This window comes from Nicotiana tomentosiformis, chromosome 2, assembly GCF_000390325.3.
Source record: "Nicotiana tomentosiformis chromosome 2, ASM39032v3, whole genome shotgun sequence".
Lineage (NCBI taxonomy): Eukaryota > Viridiplantae > Streptophyta > Magnoliopsida > Solanales > Solanaceae > Nicotiana > Nicotiana tomentosiformis.
In genome coordinates this window covers 119,720,107-119,744,847 of record NC_090813.1, presented here as the reverse complement: position 1 = coordinate 119,744,847, position 24,741 = coordinate 119,720,107, and the positions used below count along the sequence as shown (strand labels likewise).

Here is a 24,741-nt window from a genome sequence, read left to right as displayed (position 1 = left end):
ATTTAACCTATTATTACTAGAACTTTCTATTATTATTTATCATTTTACAGATTATTAATCCAGCTTACCGTGTGTGAAATTATCTACAATTAGTTTTTAGTGATTTTATAATTTAATACTTTTTACGCCCTTTTTTTGGGAAATATATTAAATGATCAGTATATAAAACACTCATATCTTTTTAATACCTAACCTCACTGCTCCCAACTCTCTAGCTACTCATTGTAGAAAGGCATCCACTCATCCGTCGCACCTCACAACACAAACACACAGATTCTTTCATCTTTTCTCGCCGCTTCAAATTCTCATATCAAACGAATTACATCGTTTTCTTCCCTTTTTAGCAGTCCATGGAGTTGTCATCAGTTCAACAACCACCAGCGCTTAACCAACACCGACAGGAGCAAGAGCAAGATGATGAGGCTGCAGCAAGTTTTAGCAGATCACTGGTGAAAATGCATGATAAGGAGCAAGAAACAGGCCGTAACCGTTATTACATGATTTTGTTGGGAATCAACTACATGTGTCTCTTTGTTGGTTCTGTCTCGTCAAGTTTGCTTTCAAAATTCTATTTCAATCACAAAGGTGGCAGTAGATGGGTTTCCACTTGGGTACAATGTGCTGGCTTTCCTCTCCTTCTCTTCCCTATTTACCTCTTCAAAATTTGCACCCATAGAAAACCATTCACTGGGTTCACTCCTAAAATCTTGTGCCTCTCCATTTGCATCGGCTTTTTGTTAGGTATCAACAACCTTCTCTTTTCTTGGGGAAATTCTTATCTTCCCGTTTCAACAAATTCTCTGGTTTTGTCTACTCAACTAGCCTTCACTCTCATCACTTCCGTGATTATCGTCAAGCAGAAAATCACGTTTGCAAATTTGAACTGCGTGATTCTACTTACGGTTAGTTCAGTCCTCTTAGCCTTAGGTTCAAGCCACGACAAGCCACGTGGCTTGACAAAGGGAAAATACTTCATAGGATTTTTCTCAACTGTGGGTGCGGGATTGTTATTCGCTCTTTATCTCCCAATCATGGAGAAGATATACCGAAAAGTTTACTGCTACGCCATGGTTATAGAAATGCAGCTGGTGATGGAGATAGCGGCGACGGCGTTGTCCACAGTCGGAATGGTGGCGGGCGGCGGTTTCTCGGAGATGAAGACGGAGAGCATAAAAGTGTTCGATTTGGGTGCAAAGGCTTACTGGCTGACGGTTGGGTTTAATGTGGTGACGTGGCAGTTGTGCTTCATGGGTACTGCCGGAATGGTGTTCTTAACGACGTCGTTGACCGGAGGTGTGTGCATGACGGCGTTAATGGGGATAAATGTGTTGGGAGGGGTGTTAGTTTACGGTGATCATTTTGGTGGATTCAAAGCAGTTTCCACTTTACTCTGCCTCTGGGGATTTTGTTCTTATATTTACGGCATTTATATCAAAACGAAAGAGGAAGAAAACAAGATTGACAATTCAAATTCCAGAGAGAAGATGAGTAGTAGTGATTACGCATAACGCCTGAGGCTCATGTTGATCTATCTCTATTGTTTTGTTTTTTGGTTTATTCGTTTTAGGGTACGGTGTGGATCAGCTGGTTTATCAATGTACTCGTAATATTAGTAGGGGCATCAGTGACAAAGTTTTTGTACTCATGTTAATTAATGGAAAAGTAAGGACTAAAGATTAAAGTAATTGTTTAGGCTTATAACCCAAAAATAATAATAATTGAATTACTGTTTCTTCTTTTTGTTGTTCATTGGTCTTATCACCAGCATAAATGGCATCTCATCCATTTCCTAAGTTAAACAAAGGGACAAAGAGGATAGATATGTTTAATTTGTAAGTTTATATATGACAATTAAGTTTAAACTTGGGGGTAACTTCTTTTTCTTTTTCCATGACATGATAAATTCAAAGAACAATATATACTCTGTTCGTTTTATTTTAGTTGTCGTAATTTGATTTAGCATGAAATTCGCTTTTAACAAAAATAATTTTTTCCAGAACTTCTGATTTTAAATCATATATATTATAAATTTTAAATTTGTACTCTTAAACATATCATAATATTTACTTAACTAATAAAACTTCTCAATAAAAAAGTATTGAAAGATGTGTCCTTTTCGGAATTGACTAATGGGAAAATATTGTCAAATACAGTAAAACCAAGTGAGTATCACATATGATAACCAACTCAAAAGATCCTAATTTGCAAATCCAGGATTAACCCTTTAATCATTGCTCACAAGTTACAAATGCAAGCTCCAAATCCAAATATTTTAAATGATTTTGGAGACACGCAATGCTTTAATTCAATCATCATTAGTAATTAAGTAAGTACTAGATTTTAATGGAATAAAACAATTGGCACTTAAATTTTTAAAAATTAAGTGGCAAGCGTTGCATCAACTTTGTTCTTCCCTATTACGTTTAAATATGTCATCACTCTATTTACACGTCATTAAACATCGAATTAAAGAGTTACTTAGAGCCTCTTTGGATGGGCTTAAAAGCTGGTTTAAGCAGTTTTTAATTTGTGGAAGTGTTTGACAATCAAAAAATGGGCTTAAAAAAAGTTAAAATCTGCTTAAAAAAAAGTCAAAACCAATAAGTTGGAAAATCCAACTTTTTTTAAATTGGCTTAAAAGCCATATTGCTTTGACCAAGGATATTACGTTCTTATCCCTTATAATTTTTCTTAATCCCAAAATTACCCCTAAGTAAAAACCCTACAACATACTATTTTTTTTCTCCATTCTCTAATATTTGTCAATTTCTTGAAGTTCTTAACGTGAAGCAAATAATAATTTTTTAAATAATGTTTGATATATTCCAATATTTTATAAATATTATTCTTTTGGCTTTTTTTTGGTTCCATAACATTTAATTTTTTTGGTCGTTGAATCCTTTCTTTTTTTAATTGGTGTAACTATATTCTAAAATCAAATCATTCAATGAATTTACGTGTTACCCTTGAATTTGAAGCTATGAACGAAAAATATAATATTATAGTCATCATCTTCTTTATAATGTTAACAACTTTAAGGATATTTCAATCATTTTAACAAGAAAAAGTGCTTACGAGCACTTGTTTACCAAACACTTCATCAGCTTGTTTTAAGTTTCAGCACTTTTATCCAAACACGTAACAACTTATTTATAAAATAAGTTCCAGCACTTATAAAATATTTTTAAGCACTTTAACTTAAAAGCTATTTTTTAAGCCAATCAAAACGGGCCTTAGTGTTTGTTGTTGTTGTTATTGTTGTTGTTTTCTCTAGAGAAAAGAATTAATTTTGAAAAAGAAACTGAAAAAAGGAAAGAAGTTTTAACAATTGTACGAACGAGCCTGGGTTATTTGGGAAAAAATAAGAAATAGATGGTAATTGAAAAATAACCATAATTTTAAAAGTAATCAAAATTTAGCCACTTTTTTATGTAAAGATAAAATCTAGACAAAAACATCGTTAAAAATTCGGAAAAAAATCTAACATAATATGTTGGAGTTTGATTTTTTTACATATGAGATTCCAGCATAATAATGTGTTGGAGTTCTAACATAATATACTGAAAATTTACACGCAGGAACTCTATAATCTAGCATATTATGCTAGAACTTTCCGTGTTTCAGCAAAATTGTGGCTATTTTTCAATGACTTTGCAAACGCTGGCTATTTTTTGATTACCAATCTGAAAACTGGTTAGCCCGTGCTATTTTAACGGTTATTTTGTAAGAGAATAGACATCATAATTAGGAATATGGACCAATTACTATTTTATTTAACTCAGTTCTTTTCTATTTTATAATAATATAGATTCGTATGTCCATACAGATGATTATTTGCAGATTATGTACGTGGTTTATTTATAGTTTCGTGCTACCTGCTTTGGACTAATTGATTAATGAGGAATATGCCACGATCCAATTTTACTTATAAGTCGTGATGACGCCAATACTACAGTCAAGCAAGCCAACCAATAAATTAAGCATACATTGATAAAATTTAAAACCAAAAAAATATAATAAAACCCAAACTCTACCAATGTGTGTGCCAAGACTTGGTATCACAAGTGTATAAGCATCTAGTAGATTATACAAAACCTCAAATGCTGTCCGAAATAAAATTAGACAGAATTAAAATACAAAGAGAGGCACTAGTAGCTGCAGAACGGATCAGAGAAACAACTCACTACTATGTCCCTGGATAACGTGGGTGTAAGACGATAAGTCCCCCACTAGTACTTACCTCAGTTCCTGCACAAAAAGTGCAGCAAATGTAGTATGAGTACATAAACAACGTGTACCCAGTAAGTATCAAGCCTAATCTCGAAGTGGTAAATACGAGATGAACAACTTTGACACTCACTTTGGGGCAATAATAATAATTGAAATACAAGTAGGATATATAAATCAACATGATTTATAGAATTTACAATAATTTATTTAATCAACGAAAATAATCAAAATTCTTCAAATGCAACAATTCTCAATATATTAATTAAATTCCTTAAATTCGAATAATTTTTAATTTATCAATTAAATATCATTTTCAGGAATAACAATTAATTATTTAACAAGCAAGAGTAATAATTCATTAAATTTCAAGGATTTTCCAATTTATCAATTAACTTCGCAAGCTGAAATAAGCTATTAAAGTATCGTGTAGTTATTATTATTATTAAGCACGATTTCTGCCGAGGACGTACGGACCGATCCAGAGTGTCGTGTACACTGCCGAGGGACGTGCGGCGCGATCCATAGATGCATCTATCCTGCCGAGGTGTTCGGCCCGCTCCACAACAAAAGGAGGACATTTTCTTATGTACCTCCGGAAGGAGAGTATAATAATTATGTGATAAATTCGGGAGGAAGAATAATTTCTTTTAACAATTAATTAATTTAAATAGAAAATCAAACATATAAATTTTTTCATCCTTTAATATTTTGATCTAACAATTCACAATATATATATAAATATATCAAATAATATTAATTAAACAAGGAATACAATTTACACAAGTAATTCATGTTTTGAGTCTTAAACTACCCGGACTTTAGCATTAATAGTAGATACGCACGGACTCTCGTCACCTCGTGCGTATGTATCCCCCACAATTATCAATAATTATTCAATTTAATCCTTATGGGGTAATTTCCCTCTCACAAGATTAGACAAGAGACTTACCTCGTCTCAAAGTCCACTTTCCGATTATCGCGTCGCGTAAAATTCTCGATTCAATGCCGAAAATCCGAAACTATCCAAAAGTTATATAAAATAATTAATATATGTTCAATAATTTAAAATTCATCTATTAATTAAATTACTCTATCCAAAATGATAAAATTTCTAAAATTTACCCCGGGCCCACGTGCCCGGATTTCGGAAATTTTCGGATGACAACGTTACTCATAATCTCAAGAACTCAAATATATAATTTCTATCCAATTCCATAACCATTTTCGTGGTTAAAATCTCATTTTTATAAAAATCTAGGGTTTTCACCTAAACTCTTGATTTCTAAGATTTACTAGTTATAATCTACCTATAATCTATGTATTTAATTCAAGGAGTGTGGAATTAACTTACCTTTCAATTGCTAGCTGAAACCCCCTTCTCAAAAGCTCTGAAATCGCCCGCAAATGTAGGAAAAATGGGCTCAAAATGTCTGAGCCCCGACTTCTTAACCATTCTGCCCAGACATGTTTTTCGCACCTGCGGAAGGTGTTCGCACCTGCGGAAAAGCCTCGCAGGTGCGAGCTTAGCTTGGCTACCCAGTTTCCGTATCTGCGCCATTTTTCTCGCACTTGCGCATTCGCAGGTGCGCCCCAGATTCCGCACCTGCGATGGCAGGCTTCCCTTCCCTTTTTCGCTTCTGCGCATAAAACCTCGCATCTGCGAGAGTCACACATGCGGTTATCCAAGTACCAGAAGCAGAATGCTTCAGCTCCTCTTCAAAATTCTAACATTGATCCGAGCCTCGTCCGGTTAACACTCGGGACCCCTGGAGCCCTGTCCGAACATACCAACAGGTTTGAAATCATAAAACGGACTCGCTCGAACTCTCGGAACGTGTAAAACAACATCAAATCTAAGAATCACACCCCAAACCAAATTGAATCAAACTTAAGAACTTCAAGTTCTTCAATTTACTTCCAATACGCTGAAACGTACTTAAACTACCCGGAATGATACGAAATTTTACGTGCAAGTCTTAAATCATTATACGGAACTATTCCCAAACTCGTAATTCTAAACGGACTTCAATTCCTCAAAAACCTACTCCAGACCAAATTTAAAGAACTTTAAACCTTCAAATAGTTAATTTTCACTATTAAGCGCCAAAATGCTCCCGGGTTATCCAAAACCCATTTCGAACATACGCCCAAGTCCGAAATCATCATATAAACCTATTGGAACCGTCAAATCCCGATTCCGGGGTCGTTTTCTCAAAATGTTGACCGAAGTCAAACTTGGCCTTTTAAGGCTAACTTAAGGAATCAAGTGTTCCGATTTCAACCCACACACTTCCAAATTCCGAACCAACCATCCCCGCAAGTCATAAATTAATAAAAGCATGCTCGGGAAATTTTATTTTAGGGAACGGATTTCTAAAAGTTAAAATGACCGGTTGGATCATTACTGAACAAGTACCGGTCTTATATGCGTTAATTATGAATACTAATTCAGTAGCTATATATGCTAAAAAACGAAATGAAGATAATATGGGTTGTGAGGAACGTGATTTCCGCCCTAATTATTTTTTGAATCTGCTGATGTAGTCCCTATCCACTATTTCCAACACAACCTTTTTTTGCTTTTTCCCCGTCTCATAACGCAATTAATACTTCAAATGTTCAATTGGCATGACATACTAAGGGTGGAAGGGTGTTCATCCGGCCCCTTCGTCGAAAAATTATACTATATATATAGGACAAAATCTGTTTTTACCTTTATATGTTATGTTTTGAATCCCCTTAATATAGCTCAAAAACATAGTTTAGTGATCAAGGGGTTCGAAACCTTTGTAAGGTCATTCGTTCTATCCCCACCGGCTACAACCCTTTTAACTTTTTCCTTTTTCTGAACATCCGCGGCGGTAATCCTGTTTCCGCCACTGTACATTCGTAGCCTTAAGGATCACTTAAACCTTTTTTTTTTTTGGGTATTTAATGTGGTGGATTGCCCTTATAGTTTAGTATGCTTGCTCTTTTTGTCCAACACAGTTAAGACACATGTTTGGATATTATTCGAATACATATTATATCAATAATCCTATAATCAAATGAGCCATTTTCACTATGAAAACACTATATTGAGCATGTATTTAATAGAGCTAGCTTTTAAAAAATTAGGACGATATAAAATTATTTTTCTTAGAGCAGTACAATAGCATATTGTACAAATCGGCAGTGGTGTGTTCTTTGATTTACATCAGGAGGGTTGTATCTGACATGGACTAATGTTTATGATCAAATGAAGACCTTGCTCACTATTTTGGACAGGTAAGACAAAATATATATGGATTTGTCGTTTATTCGTGGGAAAAGATATTTCTCATTTTACCAATAGGATTAGGCCATTTCTACTTTTTTCATGGTGCAGACACTTTTAATCAAAACGTCCTTACTTGGCCATTAAGAAAAAGATTAATTGAGGTTTGGCTGTTAGTAATAAGGTGTATGATGATATGATTGCATTTACTCTCTTTTTTAGTTGCATTTAGTCTTGTCTCATCTGATGCATAAACTTCTCTTTTTCGTTTCGAACAGTACGTAACCCTTTACTACTCCATTGGCTAAACTTTTCTTCTCATAAGGTTTCTTTTAAAGAAGATAGTGGGTAAGGGCAGCCAAACAACTGTTAAAAAGAATGAAGAAACAAAAATGTAAGCAATTATTACAATTAAAAGACTGAAAGCAACTAGTAATTGTGGTGGATGCTCTTCTGTTCTCTCTCTTTTTTTCACTTCATTATGTTAAAGTACTCATGTCGTGACGAAAAAGAATTACTCTCGATAAGTATGCATTCAGTAATGATCGCTTATTAGTGACTTAAAAGCATATTAGTAATTAAAATTAATATTTTATTGTCCAAAGAAGGTTTTATACATTATAATATTTACTTATACCTTATCCAAAAGATAGAAAAACTTGAAACCAATATGAGATTGTTTAAAATGCTAATGGTCTCTTATGTTTGGAGTGGGTTTAAAATAATTTCTTAAATATATCATAGACAATTTTGGTCACTTACGTTTGTTAAATGTTAGAAATTTTGGTCTCCCTTCAATATTTAACAAACTATGACAAATAGATTAAATAGAACTATGAAAAGAAAAAAGGATTTAAGCAGATGCACCAAGAAAGTTCTATCAAATTTTAAGGACCCGCTTGGCCATAGATTTTGCCAATTTGTTTTTGACAATTACATGTTTGTTCATAAATTTTATCCATATTTTGACAAATTTCCAAAATCCAAAACCCAAAACCCAAATTCCAAAACCAGCTCAAGAGGTGATTTTGGCCCAAAATCTTACTATTAATTTTTTTAAAAATTACCCCAAACTTTTATATTTTATAAAAGAGCCCACCATTTATTATTTTGTAACAATGTTGTTTCGTCTTCTCGGTCATCTGATATTGTATTATGTAATTCATTATAAAAATAATAATTTTGTACCAAATTTATTTATGTTCAGGACTATGGTTTGTGATAATTATAATGAGTATTATCGATGAAGGTACTGTTGGGTATTCGTGATAGTTTTTAGAACTTGTGGGTATAAGTCATGTTTCATGTGAAATATATTTTGAAAACTGATGTCCAAACACATTTTCATCTTCAAACCAAACTTTACCTAAATCAGATTTTTGAAAATAAATTTGGGAATCTGTGGTCAAATGCTAGCTAAAACTACATACACTTAAAACTGTATCAAATACCAGAATTAGACCAAACAATAGTTGTGGAAGAAAAAAAACTAACCATAAATACCAGCATATCCCGTCAAATATCACAAACTACAGCATTAAAAAATTCATTAGACACTAGAATTAGACCCCAAAAAAGAGCCAAAATTAAATATGCCCTTAAAGAACTGTACCAAGCACTGGAAATAGGAAAAAATTGAAACTGCACCTTCAAATTGATGTGAGTTCCTGTTAACTTTTTTCCATTGTTACTAATTACTATTAAATATGATAACTAGAGTTTGTTAAATAATTGACAAAGACTAAAAATATTCACTTTTTGAATAAAAAGATTAAAACTGCTCATAAGTAGAGATTATTTTGAACCTATTTTTCCAAACAAAAGGGTATATTTTTGTCATTTTCTCTGAGATTGCAAGTATCTAAACTCATTTAATCAATATAAACATATATACGGTTGAAATCGAGCTCGACTAGACATGACAGGATAAGATCGGAACATATGACCAAAGACTGAAGACCGACCCCGAGTCCCACCGATCTAGAATCTGGGGTCAGAAAGCCTGCCTTCGAAAATATTGAATCCGTAATCCCGAAGTCAACTTTAGCCCCGATCGAACTCGAAGAAACATTGTTAGCATAACCAATAGAAGACTAAAATATCCGTAACTGGTCGGATATTACGGCAGGAATCTCGTCACGTATCAATAAGGAACCGGCAATCAGCAAATCAAGAGATTTTTTTACCTTTTATAGAATTGCACATAAAGTAGGACTCCTCTGCTATATATAGTGGGTCTGATAATTCATTGAACACATTGTAACACGCATCCCAAAATAATACATTATTATTCTCTTTAAGTTCTTACTACTCTCTTTAAAGCTATTATTTCTTTTGTTTTGATATCGATCGAAGTACCTGGTTCGAGGGTGATTAATTAATTAGGGCTAAGACTGTTCAATTCATGTGGTTTGTGTTTACTTTTTTATTATTTATTTCAATTGCAATCTAATTTGTCGTTTTATATCAAGTCAAATCACGTATACTTAAAACTACTTATAAATTCAATTGTTATCCGATTTCGAAAGTAAACAGTTTGGCGTCCACAGTGGGGCTAAGGATAATAGTGGTTATTTGATACAAATCTCTATAACACATACTACTTTACACTTATTCTTTGAATTGTCTTTAATTTCAGGTTAAAACTCAAAATGTCGAACTCTCAATAAGCACCCCTACATGTTGACAACGAGTCCGATCATCACAGTGAAAATAACAACATAGCGCACGATGACGTGGTATCGCATGTTGGTCCTATCTGAATTCCGGCTGCAGGCTCGATTGACACTAATTCACATGTGGCTATCAACGCAAAATTGCCTACCGACCCCGAGAATAACGTCTGTGGTGGAGCCTGATCGGCAACTCAAAACACACAAAATATTGGAGGAGACAGGATCAGTTTACGGGTGATCTTCGAAATGTTGCAGGCTCAACATGCGACAATAGCTCAGTTACAGAACCAAAGTCGTGCACCAAGTAGGGTTGAACCCGGGCCACCCCGGGAAGTCACCCGCAGGGATGAACCGATCTTAGAAAGGTCAAATGAACATGAATCGGGGGCTAACCCCGAGATCATAAAGATGCTCGAAGAGCTGACAAAGCGGATAAAATCAGGGGAGAAGAAAATCGAAACTAATGACAAAAAGGTGGAGACCTACAATTCCAGGATTGACCAAATTCCAGGAGCACCGCCAATATTGAAAGGCCTGGATTCCAAGAAGTTCGTGCAAAAACCTTTTCCTCCGATCGCGGGTCCGAAGCCGATCCCTAAGAAATTTCGCATGCCCTAGATTGCTAAGTATAACGAAACGACTGGCCTAAATGAGGATGCAACCTCTTACACATGTGCCATCAAAGGGAACCATTTGGAGGATGATGGGATCGAGTCTGTCCTATTGAAGAAGTTCGGAGAGACCCTGTCAAAATGGGCTAGGATATGGTATCATAACGTACCTCCTAATTCTATTGATTCATTTGCTATGCTTGCGGATTCTTTCGTGAAAGCACACGCCGGGGCCATCAAGGTCGAAACCAGAAAATCAGACCTTTTCAAAGTAAAACAGAAGGATAACGAGATGCTCAGAGAGTTCGTGTCCCGATTTCAAATGGAACGATTGGACCTGCCACCTGTCGCTGATGATTGGATCGTTCAAGCTTTCACCCAAAGGCTCAATGTTCGAAGCTCGGTGGCTTTACATTAGTTAAAACAAAACCTGATAGAATATTTGGATGTTACTTGGGCCGACGTGCATAACCGGTATCAATCGAAGATCAGAGTGGAAGATGATCAACTCGGGGTCCCTTCGGGGTCTGTTTTATCCCGTTAGAAACATCGACAGAGTCAAGAGAGACATCGATCATGAACCGAGACCAAACAGGGATCAGTACTAGCCGTATAATGGAGACCGAAGAAGTAGTGGGTCCGGGCGGAACTCTATGAGAAACGAAAGGAGAAGTGACCGAGGTCAGAGCAACCGGGGACTTATGAGCAAAACCAGCTTCGATATGCCCATTGGGCCTAAAGAAGCACTGAGGTTATCAGAATACAACTTTAATGTCGATTCTGCCGCCATTGTATCAGCTATCGGACACATCAAAGATACCAAATGGCCTCGACCTCTAAAATCCGATCCAACCCAAAGGGATCCTAACCAGATATGTAAATATCACGACACTCACGGACACATAACGGAGGATTGTCGACAGTTGATAGAGGAAGAAGCCCGACTATTCAACATCGGGCATCTTCGAGAATTCCTGAGCGACCGAGCCAAAAATCATTTCAGGAATAGGGATTCTAACAATCAGACCGAATAAGAAGAACCTCAACGCGTCATTAACATGATCATTAGTGGGGTCGATGTCCCTTAGGGACCGATGTTGAAATGCACCAAAGTGTCCATTACAAGGGAGAAACGAACTCGAGATTACATACCGGAAGGAACCTTGTCTTTCAATGACGAGGACGAGGAAGGGATCGTACAACCCCACAATGATGCACTGGTAATATATGTACTCGTAAATAAAATTCAAGTTACACGTGTGTTAACTGATCCAGGTAGATCGGCCAACATCATCCAATCGAGGGTCATGGAACAGCTTGGTCTACAAGATCAAATCGTGCCTGCAGTTCGAGTTCAAAACGGATTCAGCATGGTATGTGAAACCACTAAGGGTGAGATAACATTACCGGTGAACACTGTCGGGACCATCCACGAAGCTAAGTTTTATGTAATCGAAGGAGACATGAGGTACAACACTTTGTTTGGAAGGCCATGGTACCACAATATAAGAGCAGAACCCTCAACTCTGCACCAAGTGTTAAAATTCCCAACACCAGGCGGAACTAAAACAATCTATGGAGAACAGCCACTCGCAAAGGAGATGTTTGAGGTCGAAGAGGCGATTCCGATATCCGCACTTACAACGATAAAGGGACCGAGTTCGGTCACAAAGCCAGAAACTAAATAGCAATTACCGACACCAGCCCCGACCCAATCGGAGAAACAGGGGAATGATGAAGATGATGATTATGATTACGGGGTGCCCAAGCCTTTTATAGCCCCCGGTGATTCTGACCACTAAATCGATAGTCGAGGAGTAGGAACATGTTATATTGGTTGAACACCTACCCGATCGAAAGATATACCTGGGCACGGGGTTAAATCCCGAGCTCAGGAAAAAACTCATTATATTTCTTATAACTAACATAGATTGTTTCGCTTGGTCCCGCCTTGATATGACAGGGATCCCACCGGAAATAACCACTCAAAAGCTAAGCTTGGACCCGAAATCCCATCCGGTGAAGCAGAAGAGGAGACCCCAGTCCGAGATCAAACATGCTTTCATCAAGGACGAGGTATCTAAACTCCTTAAAATAGGTTATATTCGGGAGGTTAAATACCCGGATTGGTTAGCGAACGTAGTAGTAGTCCCTAAAAAGGGAATAAATTAAGAATGTGTGTAGACTATAATGATGTGAATAAGGCATGTCCCAAGGACTCTTTCCCTTTTCCCAACATCGATCGTATGATCGATACCACGGCCGGCCACGAGATCCTCAGTTTTCTCGATGCCTACTTCGGATACAACCAAATACGAATGGACCCGGGTGATCAGGAAAAAACCTCATTCATCACTAAATACGACACCTACTGCTATAACGTGATACCATACGGGTTAAAAAATGCCGGTGCCACTTACCAACGCCAAGTTAATCGGATGTTCGAGGAACAACTAGGAAAATCAATGGAGGTTTATATGGATGATATGTTGTTTAAGTCCTTGCGAGCAGAGGACCATTTAAAGTATCTGTAGGAAACCTACAACATATTGAAGAAATACAATATGAAGCTAAACCTGGAAAAATGTGCGTTTGGAGTTGAGTCAGGTAAATTCCTCGGATTCATGGTATCCAACCGGGGAATCGAGATCATTCCCGACAAGATCAAAGCCATCGAAGATATCACGGTTGTGGACAAATGTGAAAGTCGTGCAAAGATTAACCAGGCGCATAACCGCCCTTGGGCGATTCATCTCGAGGTCCTCCGACAAGAGCCACAAGTTCTTCACACTATTGAAGAAGAAGAATAACTTATCATGGACCTCAAAGTGCCAACGAGACTTGGAGAAACTCAAGCGGTATCTATCGAGCCCACCGCTGCTCCATACACCGAAGATAGACGAACAACTATACTTGTACTTGGAAGTATTAGAGATTGCGGTAAGTGGAGTCCTAATCCGGGAAGAGCAAGGTACGCAATTTCCAATTTACTATGTTAGCAGGATCCTAGGTGAGACCGAAACTAGGTATCCTTACCTAGAAAAGTTGGCGCTCGCTTTGCTAAGTGCCTCTAGAAAGCTAAAACCATACTTCCAGTGTTACCCCATATGTGTTATGGTTCATTTTTTTCTTAACTTCAGATGAGTTAGGTTCTTCACGAAAGAAGCCAGGCGAAAAGTGCACACGAAGATTCCATGTTGCACTAAGTTACTTAGGATTGTGAAATTGACTAACAATGAGGCCGAATATGAGGCCATGATTGCAGGTCTCGAACTAGCCAAAAGTTTGGGGGCAGAGGTAATTGTAGCTAAGTGCGACTCCCTCCTTGAGGTAAACCAAGTCAATGGGACGTTCGAGGTCAGAGAAAAATGAATGCAAAGGTACCTGGATAAATTGCAGGTAGCATTACATTGATTCAAAGAATGGACTTTGCAACACGTACCTTGGGATCAAAACAGTGAGGATGATGCCCTCGTTAACCTAAGGTTATCGATCGAGGATGACGAGTTCAACTCGGGGGCAGTCGTACATCTTATGAGATCAGTAGTGAAAGAAGGTCATGCCGAGATTAACTCAATGAGCCTAACTTGGAACTGGAGAAATAAATATATAGAATGCCTTGAAGACCAGAAAACTGTCGTTGGATCCAAAGGAATCGAGAGCCCTACGTACAAAGGCAGCCCGATTTAGCCTATTCGAAGACGGAACCCTGTTCAGAAGGACATTCGATGGCCCATTCGCAATTTGTCTAGGACCAGGGGACACCGAGTACGTTTTGAGGGAAATCCACGAAGGTACCTGTGGAAATCATTCAGGCGCCGAATCATTGGTTCGAAAAATTATCAGAGCCGACTATTATTGGATCGATATGGAAAAAGATGCGAAGGAGTTCATATGAAAATGTGATGAATTTCAAAGACACACTACGATGATTCATCAGCCCGGGGAGCTACTGCATTCAGTTTTGTTGCCATGGCCGTCCATGAAGTGGGGGATGAATATTGTTGGCCCCCTTCCATGGGCACTCGGTAAGGCTCAATTTATATTATTTATGACTGACTATTTTTCTAAATGGGTGGAAGCCCAGGCATACGAAAAGGTCAGGGAGAAAAAAGTCATCGATTTCATTTGGGACCATATCATATGTCGCTTCGGAATGCCGATCGAGATCGTGTGCGACAACGGGAAACAGTTCATCAGTAACAAAGTAAGTAAGTTTCTCGAAGATCTTATGATGTAAAGGATCCTATCAACACCCTACCATATTAATGGGAACGGACAAGCAAAATCGACCAACAAAACCATACTCCAAAACCTCAAAAAGAGGTTAGTTGATGCCAAGGGAAAATGGAAGGAAATTATACCCGAAGTCTTATGGGCATACCAAATGACCTCGAAGTCAAGTACCGGGGCCACCCTGTTCTCACTGGTTTACGGCGCCGAAGCTCTAATACCGGTCGAAGTCGGAGAACCAAGTCCCAGGTTTCGATATTCAACCAAGGAAGCAAACGCCGATGCTATGAACACGAGCCTAGATCTATTGGATGAAAGGAGCGAAGCAACCCTTGTCCGATTGGCTACCCAAAAGTAGCGAATTAAGAGATATTACAATCGAAGGGCCAACCTTCGACACTTCAATGTCGGGGACCTTGTACCAAGGAATATTACGATAAACACCCAAAACCCGAACGAAGAGAAGTTGGGATCGAACTGGGAAGACCCTTATCAGTTTATCGAGATCACCTGTAAAGGATCGTACAAACTCGGAATGATGAAGGATGAACAACTACCGAACAACTGGAACATAGCTCACTTGAAGCGATACTACTGCTAAGGTATGACCCCATTCGTTTCGTTTTATTTATTTGCATTATGAACTAACATCCATTATGCTCCTTCATTTGTCGGTCTCGGCCTTGACAATATCCATCTCACCTCACAGTTGATCGATCTGATCGATTATTTGTTGGACCTGCGGATGTCGACCGTTAGTCACCGAGCTTAGCTCTTTGTCACTAACCTTAAATATTTTTACCTGCTCGACCAAGTTGGCATGATCCTTTCGAGCCACCTCCAGCTCAGCTCAGAGGCTCTTAACCTCCCCCTTGCATTGCTCACTCAGAAATTTATACATATCTCTCTTCTCAATAAGCTCTTTGGCTTCGGCCTCGAGGAGACTCAGTTCTTCTCGATATCGGAGGAAGGTCTCGTGGTGAAGCACCGAGGCCTGCGAATACAAGGAAAAATATTAAGATAATTAAGTAACCAAAGCTGGAAAATGAAAAGGCTTGGTAACACCTTACCCGATTCAATGCTTGTGGTGCTTCGTTGAACAAGCATGGAGATTCCACCTTGTTCATCTTTGACTGGTCGTCTTCAGTCACCAGGAACCGGAGGTAACTAGCTACCCTAACAGGCGCGGAAAGGACCCGGGTGTCCTCCAGAACAGAGATAACGATCGACTGCTTCCGACCAGGATCGACACTCGGGACAAGGAATCGGTTGACCAATCTCGAGCTCGAGCCAGACTTACCTATCCCTGAGGGCGGGCTTCTTCTTGGTACTTCTAAATCACCCGATTCGGTGACATCTTCCGTGTCAATAGAGTCCACGCCATCGAAAACGCTTTGGAGGGTATCATTCACTCCTTGAACCCCCTTATTTGAACGTTCCTTCACCACTTGAGCTTCACCGAACATTGAGTCCGTGAACGATGGCGATCCCGTTATATCGACGACACCGGGTGAAGAAGAACTGGCGTCTTAAGGGTTCTCGACCCTCACTAATGCATCGACCTCTTGAGTTTGGAAGGGATTGGCCTCTATCGTCCCCCCTTCGGTTGACGCCTATTCTTCAGGGACCGATGGCTCCTGGGCCACTAAAATTTCATCCTCTTCGGACTCGTCCCTGAGCCGGTAGAGGGAGTCTGAATCAGGTATTCGGGAGTTGGAGGTTTCTTTTGGCTTGCGGATCAGCCTCCTCCTTGGTTTCTTTTTCTCCGAACTCGGAGAATTCAGAGCCCTTTTTCTCTTCTTTCCTTCACCCTGTTTAGGAGTAGGGGACTCAGTGGGGAGATCGTCACTACCGAATGGAGGTCTTATTTGGACATCCTTGGGTAAACCTACAAAAAGAAATAAAATAAATGAGGATTTAGTCGTGCAAAAGGGAAACCAAAAATTAGTCATGAAAGAGATCTCATCGTGCGAACGGGCCTCATATCGACCCTTTGAAAGCTCGCTCCACGAGCGCTCGTAATAAGGCCTTTGTGAACAGATGCCTCCGACCCATTCCTTGAGTTAAGAAATTGCGTTCGGTATCCGAGCAATAGCTGCACCATCACAGAACACCGATAAGAAGGAAGGGAAAACAATCCTTGGAAGCAAAATTATATACTTACGTTTTATGTTCCACTTCTCAGGAAATGACATGTGCTCGGCCGAGATCAAGTTCGAAGTCCTCACTCGGACAAAACGGCCTAGCCAACTTCGATCCCTATCTTCATCTATACTCGAGAAAGCGACTTTACTAGCCCGACGAGCGAGCTTGATCAGTCCTCCCCGGTAGAGTCGTGGACTGTATAATTGCATAAGGTGGTCGATCGTGAAAAGGCACCCTTCGATCTTGCTCACAAAGAAACGGAGGACGACTACGATCCTCCAGAAAGAAGGGTGAATTTGACCGAGAGTTACCTCGTATCTTTTACAAAAATCGACGATAACCGGGTCCCAGGGGCCCAACGTGAAGGGATAAGTGTAAACACTTAAAAATTCCTCGACGTGGGTGGTGATGGCTTCATCAGGTTCGAGAACCACCACATGTTTGTCAGCCCAGTTACAATCTTTTTTGACCTCGGAGAGAATATCCTTGATGATCGAGCAGATGTACCTCGAGACCTCCTTACACCGTCCTGGTACAGAAGAGGGCTTTTCAACTTTAAAGTCAGCATTGACCGGGCATCCCCCCGGGATGAATATTTTTAGAAGAGGTTCTGGTGCTGGTTCCTCGACAGCAGTACGTGAAGCAGTCTCTTCGGTAGCCGGCCGCGAGGTAGAATGAGTTTCTTTTTGGGGAACGGTTTCGGAAGTTTTCGCCATTTTTTTATAGAGAGGAAATACTCAAAGTAACGAGAATATGAGTGCTTGGAAGTATTGAAATTTCTTAGGAACGAGGGTAGAAGGTTTGAATGTAAAGTTTGAATGAACAAATGAGGCAGTATTTATAGTTTTCCAGTGACGGTTCACATCTAGGTGTGGCCGACCGGCAACTAACAAGCATTTAATGCCATTATGACTTGACTGACGAGACGTTTCGACTGTTTTGTTGTTTCTGTCGCGGGGTATCAAAGTAAGTATCAGAAGCTCATGTCGTTTCTCGTCGTCTACTCTCCAAAAAACGAGAGGACTATCTGTATACGGTCGAAATCGAGCTCGCCTACGACATGGTATGATAGGATCGGAACATATGACCAAAGATTGAAGATTGACCCCGAGTCCCGCCGATCTAGAACCCGGGGTCAGAATGCCTGCCTTCGAAAATATTGAGTCCGTAATCCCGGAGTCGACCTTAGCCCCGATCGAGCTCGTAGAAACATTGTTAGCATAACCAGCAGAAGGCTGAAATATCCGTAACGGTCGGATATTACGGCAGGAATCTTGGCACGTATCGATAAGGAACCGACAATCAACAAATCAAGAGATTTTTTACCTTTTATAGAATTATATCTAAAGTATGACTCCTCTACTATATATATGGGGTATGATAATTTATTGAACACATTGTAACACGCATCCCAAAGCAATACATTATTATTCTCTTTAATTTCTTACTACTCTCTTTAAAGCTCTTATTTCTTCTGTCTTGATATCGATCGAAGTACCTGGTTCGAGGGTGATTAATTCTTTAGGGCTAAGACAGTTCAATTCGTGTGGTTTGCGTTTACTTTTTTATTATTTATTTCAATTGCAATCTAATTTGTCATTTTATATCAAGTCAAATCATGTATCTTTAAAATCACTTATAAATTCAATTGTTATCCGATTTTGAATGTAAACAAAACATGTAGTTACGGATTTACCACATCCGCATACATAATTTATATGATAGAATTGGAACGCGTTCAACTTGCGGGAGATATCTGAATTCAGAAGCATAGTGTATTTAATAGGATTTGATTACTAAATGAAACATTGATTATGCTCGCGTCACTTCATCTTTGTAAGTATTTTATTTATCTTTTGTTTCTTGCTAGAGAGAAATTGGATTTAGTATTAAACAAATGGTAGAGTGGAAGTGACGTATCTCACACCATAATTATGTTAATTAGTGAGTGATGAGTTGAGTCCAGACCAATAATATCCAAAAGGTTTGATAGCAAAGAAAGAAGAAGAGAGACCTCAGTGCCCCCCAAGGCAACGTCAGTCCTCATCCTCATTTATAAATGTTTAAGCATCAATCATAGATCGATGAGACTATGAGAGAGATTATGCTCAATTTATAGTTGATCTTCTTTCATTTATCAAATATATATTTGAATAGGAGCAGATCTAGCTAATAGTTGTGATTCACATTAACCCACTAGCTTTTACATATGCTTTTTATATATGTATTAAAAAATTCATTAAATATTTATAAATATTTAATTGAAAATTTATTTATTTATTGTATATTTATTTGAGGTCCCTACGAGAACGTAAATTTAAAAACATGGATCCACCGGCATAGTACCAATGTCATCAGTAGACAGCAAAGGAATGCAGTTCCCACTTCCCTGACCAATGTAAAATCGCAAGTTTCACGATATAAAGATCCATGTAATTGTTCTATCGTACAGTTGAAGGTATAATATTGTCCAAAACTGTCATTTCAAACACAACTCATCAAACACAAAAACACAAAGGTATCAGCAAGAATGCTTATTAAGTAGTATTTCCAGTTACCGCAGTTAAAAGTGCATTTTTAGTATTTGATGCTTATCAATTGCTTTTAATTCACTAATCCAGATAGGTTCGAATTAAGGAGTATGAATGGAATATGTTCCAATTACAAATTCTCATTTTCTCGATATATAAATATTTAGGTTCGGTACAAGAGTGATGTATTGCCGCTAATTAAATGTTTGGTTTGAAGACATGAGATATGCAGTGTATAATGTAGGGTGCGGTGATGACCGCGAGTCCTTTGTGCAAAAGAACATGCACGCCCGTTTGCTATATGCCCAAATGTGCGGCTGGGTTATGAACCCCTCAGCCGTGCTTAATGGATTCTCTGCAGCTTCCTTTCTTGATGTGACACTTTGTTTTGTATTTCAGAGCCTCAGAGGTGGAACCGGAATTTAAGTTGATGGATTTAGAATTTTAATCTATTTAAGTTACTTGATTTTAAATTAATAATTTATATATATTCAATAAATTTTTAAGACAATATAAAATTTGAATTAAAACTATTAAATTCGACCGAACCTGTATTCTAGCTCCGACCTGCTTGTGTTTCCAGCTATTGAATTGATCTTGCAAGGAAGGTGAGTAAAGCTTTTGAAGATTGCATAGTACAATGAGGTACATAAATATTATCCAAGTCCCATTTAGTGAAAGAAAAGGTGTACCTATGACCATTTTCAACCTTTGATGGTTACTCTTTTCGTACCGCATCTACGCATAGGCGCATAGCATCTCCATCCTCAAATCTCAGCTGCTCACCAGTTCTTTTATTCGATTCCCCCACGTCACGTCGTACAACTTTGTAAAGTCGCAGATGGAGCTATGTCCACCCTAATGAGCTTATAGAAGAAAAGGATTTCGGAGCATGATCCGGGTGATTGACATGAAGAAGGGGCTAGTTTTTAAATATTATCTATGTTTTTTAATGTAGAGTAAAAAATATTTACTCTACCTAATTGTTCACAAACTCTACCCGATTTATAATTTGCGCTTGTTCAATTATTTACCAAACTATACCAGATTGACATAACTTTGTATTATCTCTGATTGACTTATCTGTTAAATTATTCATCGAAATCTTTCCGATTGGCATAATTTTTATGTATTGTTTAACAAAATGTTCTTTGAATTCGTAATTTCAGTTTTGATCAAACCATGCCAAATCTTCTCTAAGTGATCTCAAATTTAAAACAAAGCCCCTAAATATTAACACAAATAATTTTTAATCATCAATTTAGTCAAAATAACACCAAATTAAGAAGACCCATTGTGTCTTCTTCAATACTTTTTAAGGACCAATAATGACGTTTTGAGATTTATAAAGTAAATATTAAGAGACCGTTTGGCCATGAATTTTGTTTTCACATTTTTTAGATTTTTTTTTCAAAATCAGTTTTTGGCCATAAGAAGTTTAATTTTCATGAACTTTTGAAATTTTTCGAAAATTTGAAAAACTACGAAAAGTTGTTTTTCAAAATTTTCACTCAGATCACTCATAAAAATTCAAAAACAACCCAAAATTATATTTATGTCCAAATACAACTCTAATTTTCAAATACCATTTTCACTTGAATTTTTTTTTTTCCACTTATTTTTGGAATTTTACAATTCTTATGTCCAAACGCCCACTAAATCAGTATTTAGACTAAAAATTTTCAACACTCAAACGATTTAATAGTAATTAACCATTAACTTCGAATTTCAAACCCCAAACAAGAATTTTAATCTTCCAAATATGAAGAATTATGGTATTTTTGGTGAAGAAGAAGAGATGAGAAGGAGCTAAAGGGGAAATTATGCTATTTGGCACACAAGGAAAAGAAGTGGAGTCCATTTATTAAATATCGCCGATTATTGGGACATTCAGATAAGACTAACCTTATTGGGGCATACTTCGCACAATTTGTATGGGGATGTTTATACAAATAGCAAGTCATATGCATTGTTTACTTTTTTTAGTCATATACATAAATTATATACAATTATATATATATATAATACATAAATTATGCATCTATTATATATCCACCGCTATTTTTAGTTTAAAATGGTTGGATAAACGGCTATTTTAGTTAATTCTTCATTTTTATGCATAATCCTGTAGCTGGGCTGAACAGAAAATGGACTGAAATGGACAACTGACCCTTTTCGCTCCCATGGCCCAGCTTAGTTAGGGGTGCATTAAGCCTGGATTGGCCCATAGTGAAGTGATATAATGGGCTGGAGTGAATTGAGATTGAGCGACTCGCCCCCCATGTTCACCGATTCCCTCTTCTTTCAGGTAAAAATTGCGCGGGGCGTCTTATTTGGTCGCCCCCATTTAACTTATAACCACTTTTAAAATTTTTTTTAACTTATACCCATTTTTTAGTATGACACCTTATTTTTTACTATTGCTTAGGGTTTCTTCTTCTTCTTTTTCTTAATTGCAAAATGAGTTCATTAGATTTATTGTTGTTTTGACAAATTGATGATTGAGGTTTGTTCCTGATGATATTTGAAGGTTATGTTTCAAATTTGAGCTCAATTGGAGTAGATTTAGGTATTAAATCGTATATTGGATTGTTGTAATTCGAAGAACAAATTTCTGTTTCTGGACAATTTGTACTTCATGCCTATTTAGTCTTAAGTGCATAAAAACGTTGGTTGCACTTCAGTCCTTTTGGCCTTAAGTGCATATGAAGTGAAATTTTTCACTTCAGACTTATTGGCCTTAAGTGTAGCAAAACGTTTGTTAACTTCAGACCTTTTGGCCTTAAGTGCATCTGAAGTGCAATTTTTCACTTCAGACTTATTGGCCTTAAATGTAGCAAAACGTTTGTTGCACTTCAGACCTTTTGGCCCTAAGTACATCTGAAGTGCAATTTTTCACTTTAGACTTATTGACCTTAACCGCATGAAACCATTGGTTACACTTCACACCTATTTGGCCTTAAGTGCATCTGAAGTATAAATTTTCACTTCAGACTTATTGGTCTTAAGTGAATGAAAATGTTTGTTGCATTTCAGATTTTTTGGCCTTAAGTGCACATGAAATACAATTTTTTACTTCAGCCTTATTGGCCTTAAGTGCATCTGAAGTACAATATTTTACTTTAGACTTATTAGCCTTAAGTGCATGAAATCATTGGTCGCACTTCAAACCAATTTGGCCTTAAGTGCATTTGAAGTGTAATTTTTTCACTTCAGATTAATTTTTTTTTTAATTTGAGACCCGATAAATATGAAGTTGATGGTAAAGTGGGTACCCTTGCAAACATTTTTGAAAAGCTGGCATAACAAAGTTTTCAGCTCGGCACAAAATGAGGCCTTTTGCTTTGTTTGCTTCTTGAGTTGTGTGGAACATACGTACATATCACACCAAGCGAGCAATGGTTCGTTTTCTCTCTGCAATAAGCGCACGGCAATGGCCTCGAAACTCCTGCATTGCCATTCCTTCCAGTGGTTTCATCCTCAGGCAGTCCGGTTCATGTCCTACTCTTTGATAAAGAACGCCCTCGCCAGTTTCTCCAATGCGGGCATTTTACGCAGCAGAAGCAGTGGCAAAGGCATGGGACCTCTGTTTGTTTCATACAAGCTAAGTGAGCAACGAGGAAGAAACTGAAGCTATCACCTCCTCTGCAGATACTGAGGCCCTTGAACACGTCGCCCAAGTCAAACGAGTTTAGTATCTCGTTTACTATCTCGCCATCATTTCCATTGCCTGATTGCCCCTAATTAACTTGATGAGTATCTTTTGATACGTGTTTCTTTAACATGATTGCCCTTTCCAGTTGCTTCTTTCACCTCTGAATATCACTCAAATGTTTGGCTGCACATCCCCTTAGTCTCATTTTATTTGACACAATTTGACTGAGCTCGCAGTTAATTTGACTAGTGTATATACTCCATGCATACCGTTTTGTATGTAAAAGAAGTACATTAGTAGGAGTGAAGACAATATTAAAATAATGGCTGTAATTTTAGCTTTTAGAAAAAGCATTACATCAAAACTTAAATTTTGAATTTAAATGAACTTTCTTTTTGATAACATGAAATGCTCGAAATTCGGTTGGATAATGAGCCCCGCACCTCTATCCTTTCTCCGCTAAAATACCACGTTTTTGTCTCCGACATGATTCAAAATCGTGGCGTGCGCCTAACTCACACATCACATGCTGCACTCTTACCATTAAACCAAACCCCTGGGGCAAATGAATTTGAAATCATGGTAATTTAAGTTGTATTATTATATTATTAGTAGAATGGGGGGAAACATTTTTGAGACGTCCAATGATATATATAGTTTAACCGGTAGTATTAATATTATTCTTGTATTTCTTTATTCTTATATTTGTATTACTACCTGTTGTTTCGTTCGCTTCAGTTATCTTATTATCTTGTTGTTGTTACAGTTGGTTGCTACTGCTTCCTTTTTTTTTTCCTCCTTTCCTTGAGCCGAGGGTTTACCGGAAACAACCTCTCTACTTTCACAAAGCAGAGGTAAGGTTTGCATGCATACTAGCCTCCCCAGAACCCACTTGTGTAATTACACTGGTTGTTGTCATATAGATTGGTGCATTACATTTTAACTGCAATTTCTTTCTCTCGAGTTGCTATTATAATGTGGCTCTGCTAGTTTAGAACCTTATGGGCTGTCTTAATTATTTTGCCAAAACAGGTAACACAAAAGTCAATTTGTTTCTCAATTGATTTATGTTAACATTGACTTCCCCCTGTTATTTTGGGATTATTGGAGGTTAAGTTAACTATAATGATTGAAGACCCAAGAGATGTTGAGCGGAGGAGGCTGCTTGGCCTTGATGATGAAAATGCTCCAACAAGGGACGACTTAGCTGATGCACTGGAAGAAGTAAGTCACTGCTCTACACATGCCTTACATCATCAGTGTATACCAAATCATATGGCTTATTGACTCATCTAGCTGCTTGTGAAATGCATTCCTGGTTTGCTGCTTGTGGAATCAATTTTTTTGGTTCTGAAGGTATAACTTACCTTATTGAAACTGCATGTTTCAGCATTGTTAAATTAAA

The 24,741-nt window shown here is 37.8% G+C and overlaps 1 protein-coding gene and 1 long non-coding RNA gene across 2 annotated transcripts; both read left to right on the top strand.

Annotated features, from left to right (window-relative positions):
* Positions 1–201: 201 nt before the first annotated feature.
* Positions 202–1,693, top strand: LOC104113726 (probable purine permease 4). Its single transcript, XM_070193791.1, has one exon. The coding sequence runs from the start codon at positions 351–353 to the stop codon at positions 1,506–1,508; it is 1,158 nt and encodes a 385-aa protein (XP_070049892.1). The 5' UTR covers positions 202–350; the 3' UTR covers positions 1,509–1,693.
* A 20,079-nt stretch (positions 1,694–21,772) lies between these two features.
* On the top strand, positions 21,773–24,379 carry LOC117280901 (uncharacterized). The gene is made up of 2 exons (XR_004511490.2): positions 21,773–21,989; positions 23,000–24,379. It is a non-coding gene; the product is annotated as an uncharacterized lncRNA (long non-coding RNA).
* The last annotated feature ends 362 nt before the right edge of the window (positions 24,380–24,741 follow it).

What these genes read in the sequence shown, in the direction of transcription:
- LOC104113726 (XM_070193791.1), top strand. Translation starts at nt 351, where the DNA reads ATGGAGTTGTCATCAGTTCAACAACCACCAGCGCTTAACCAACACCGA.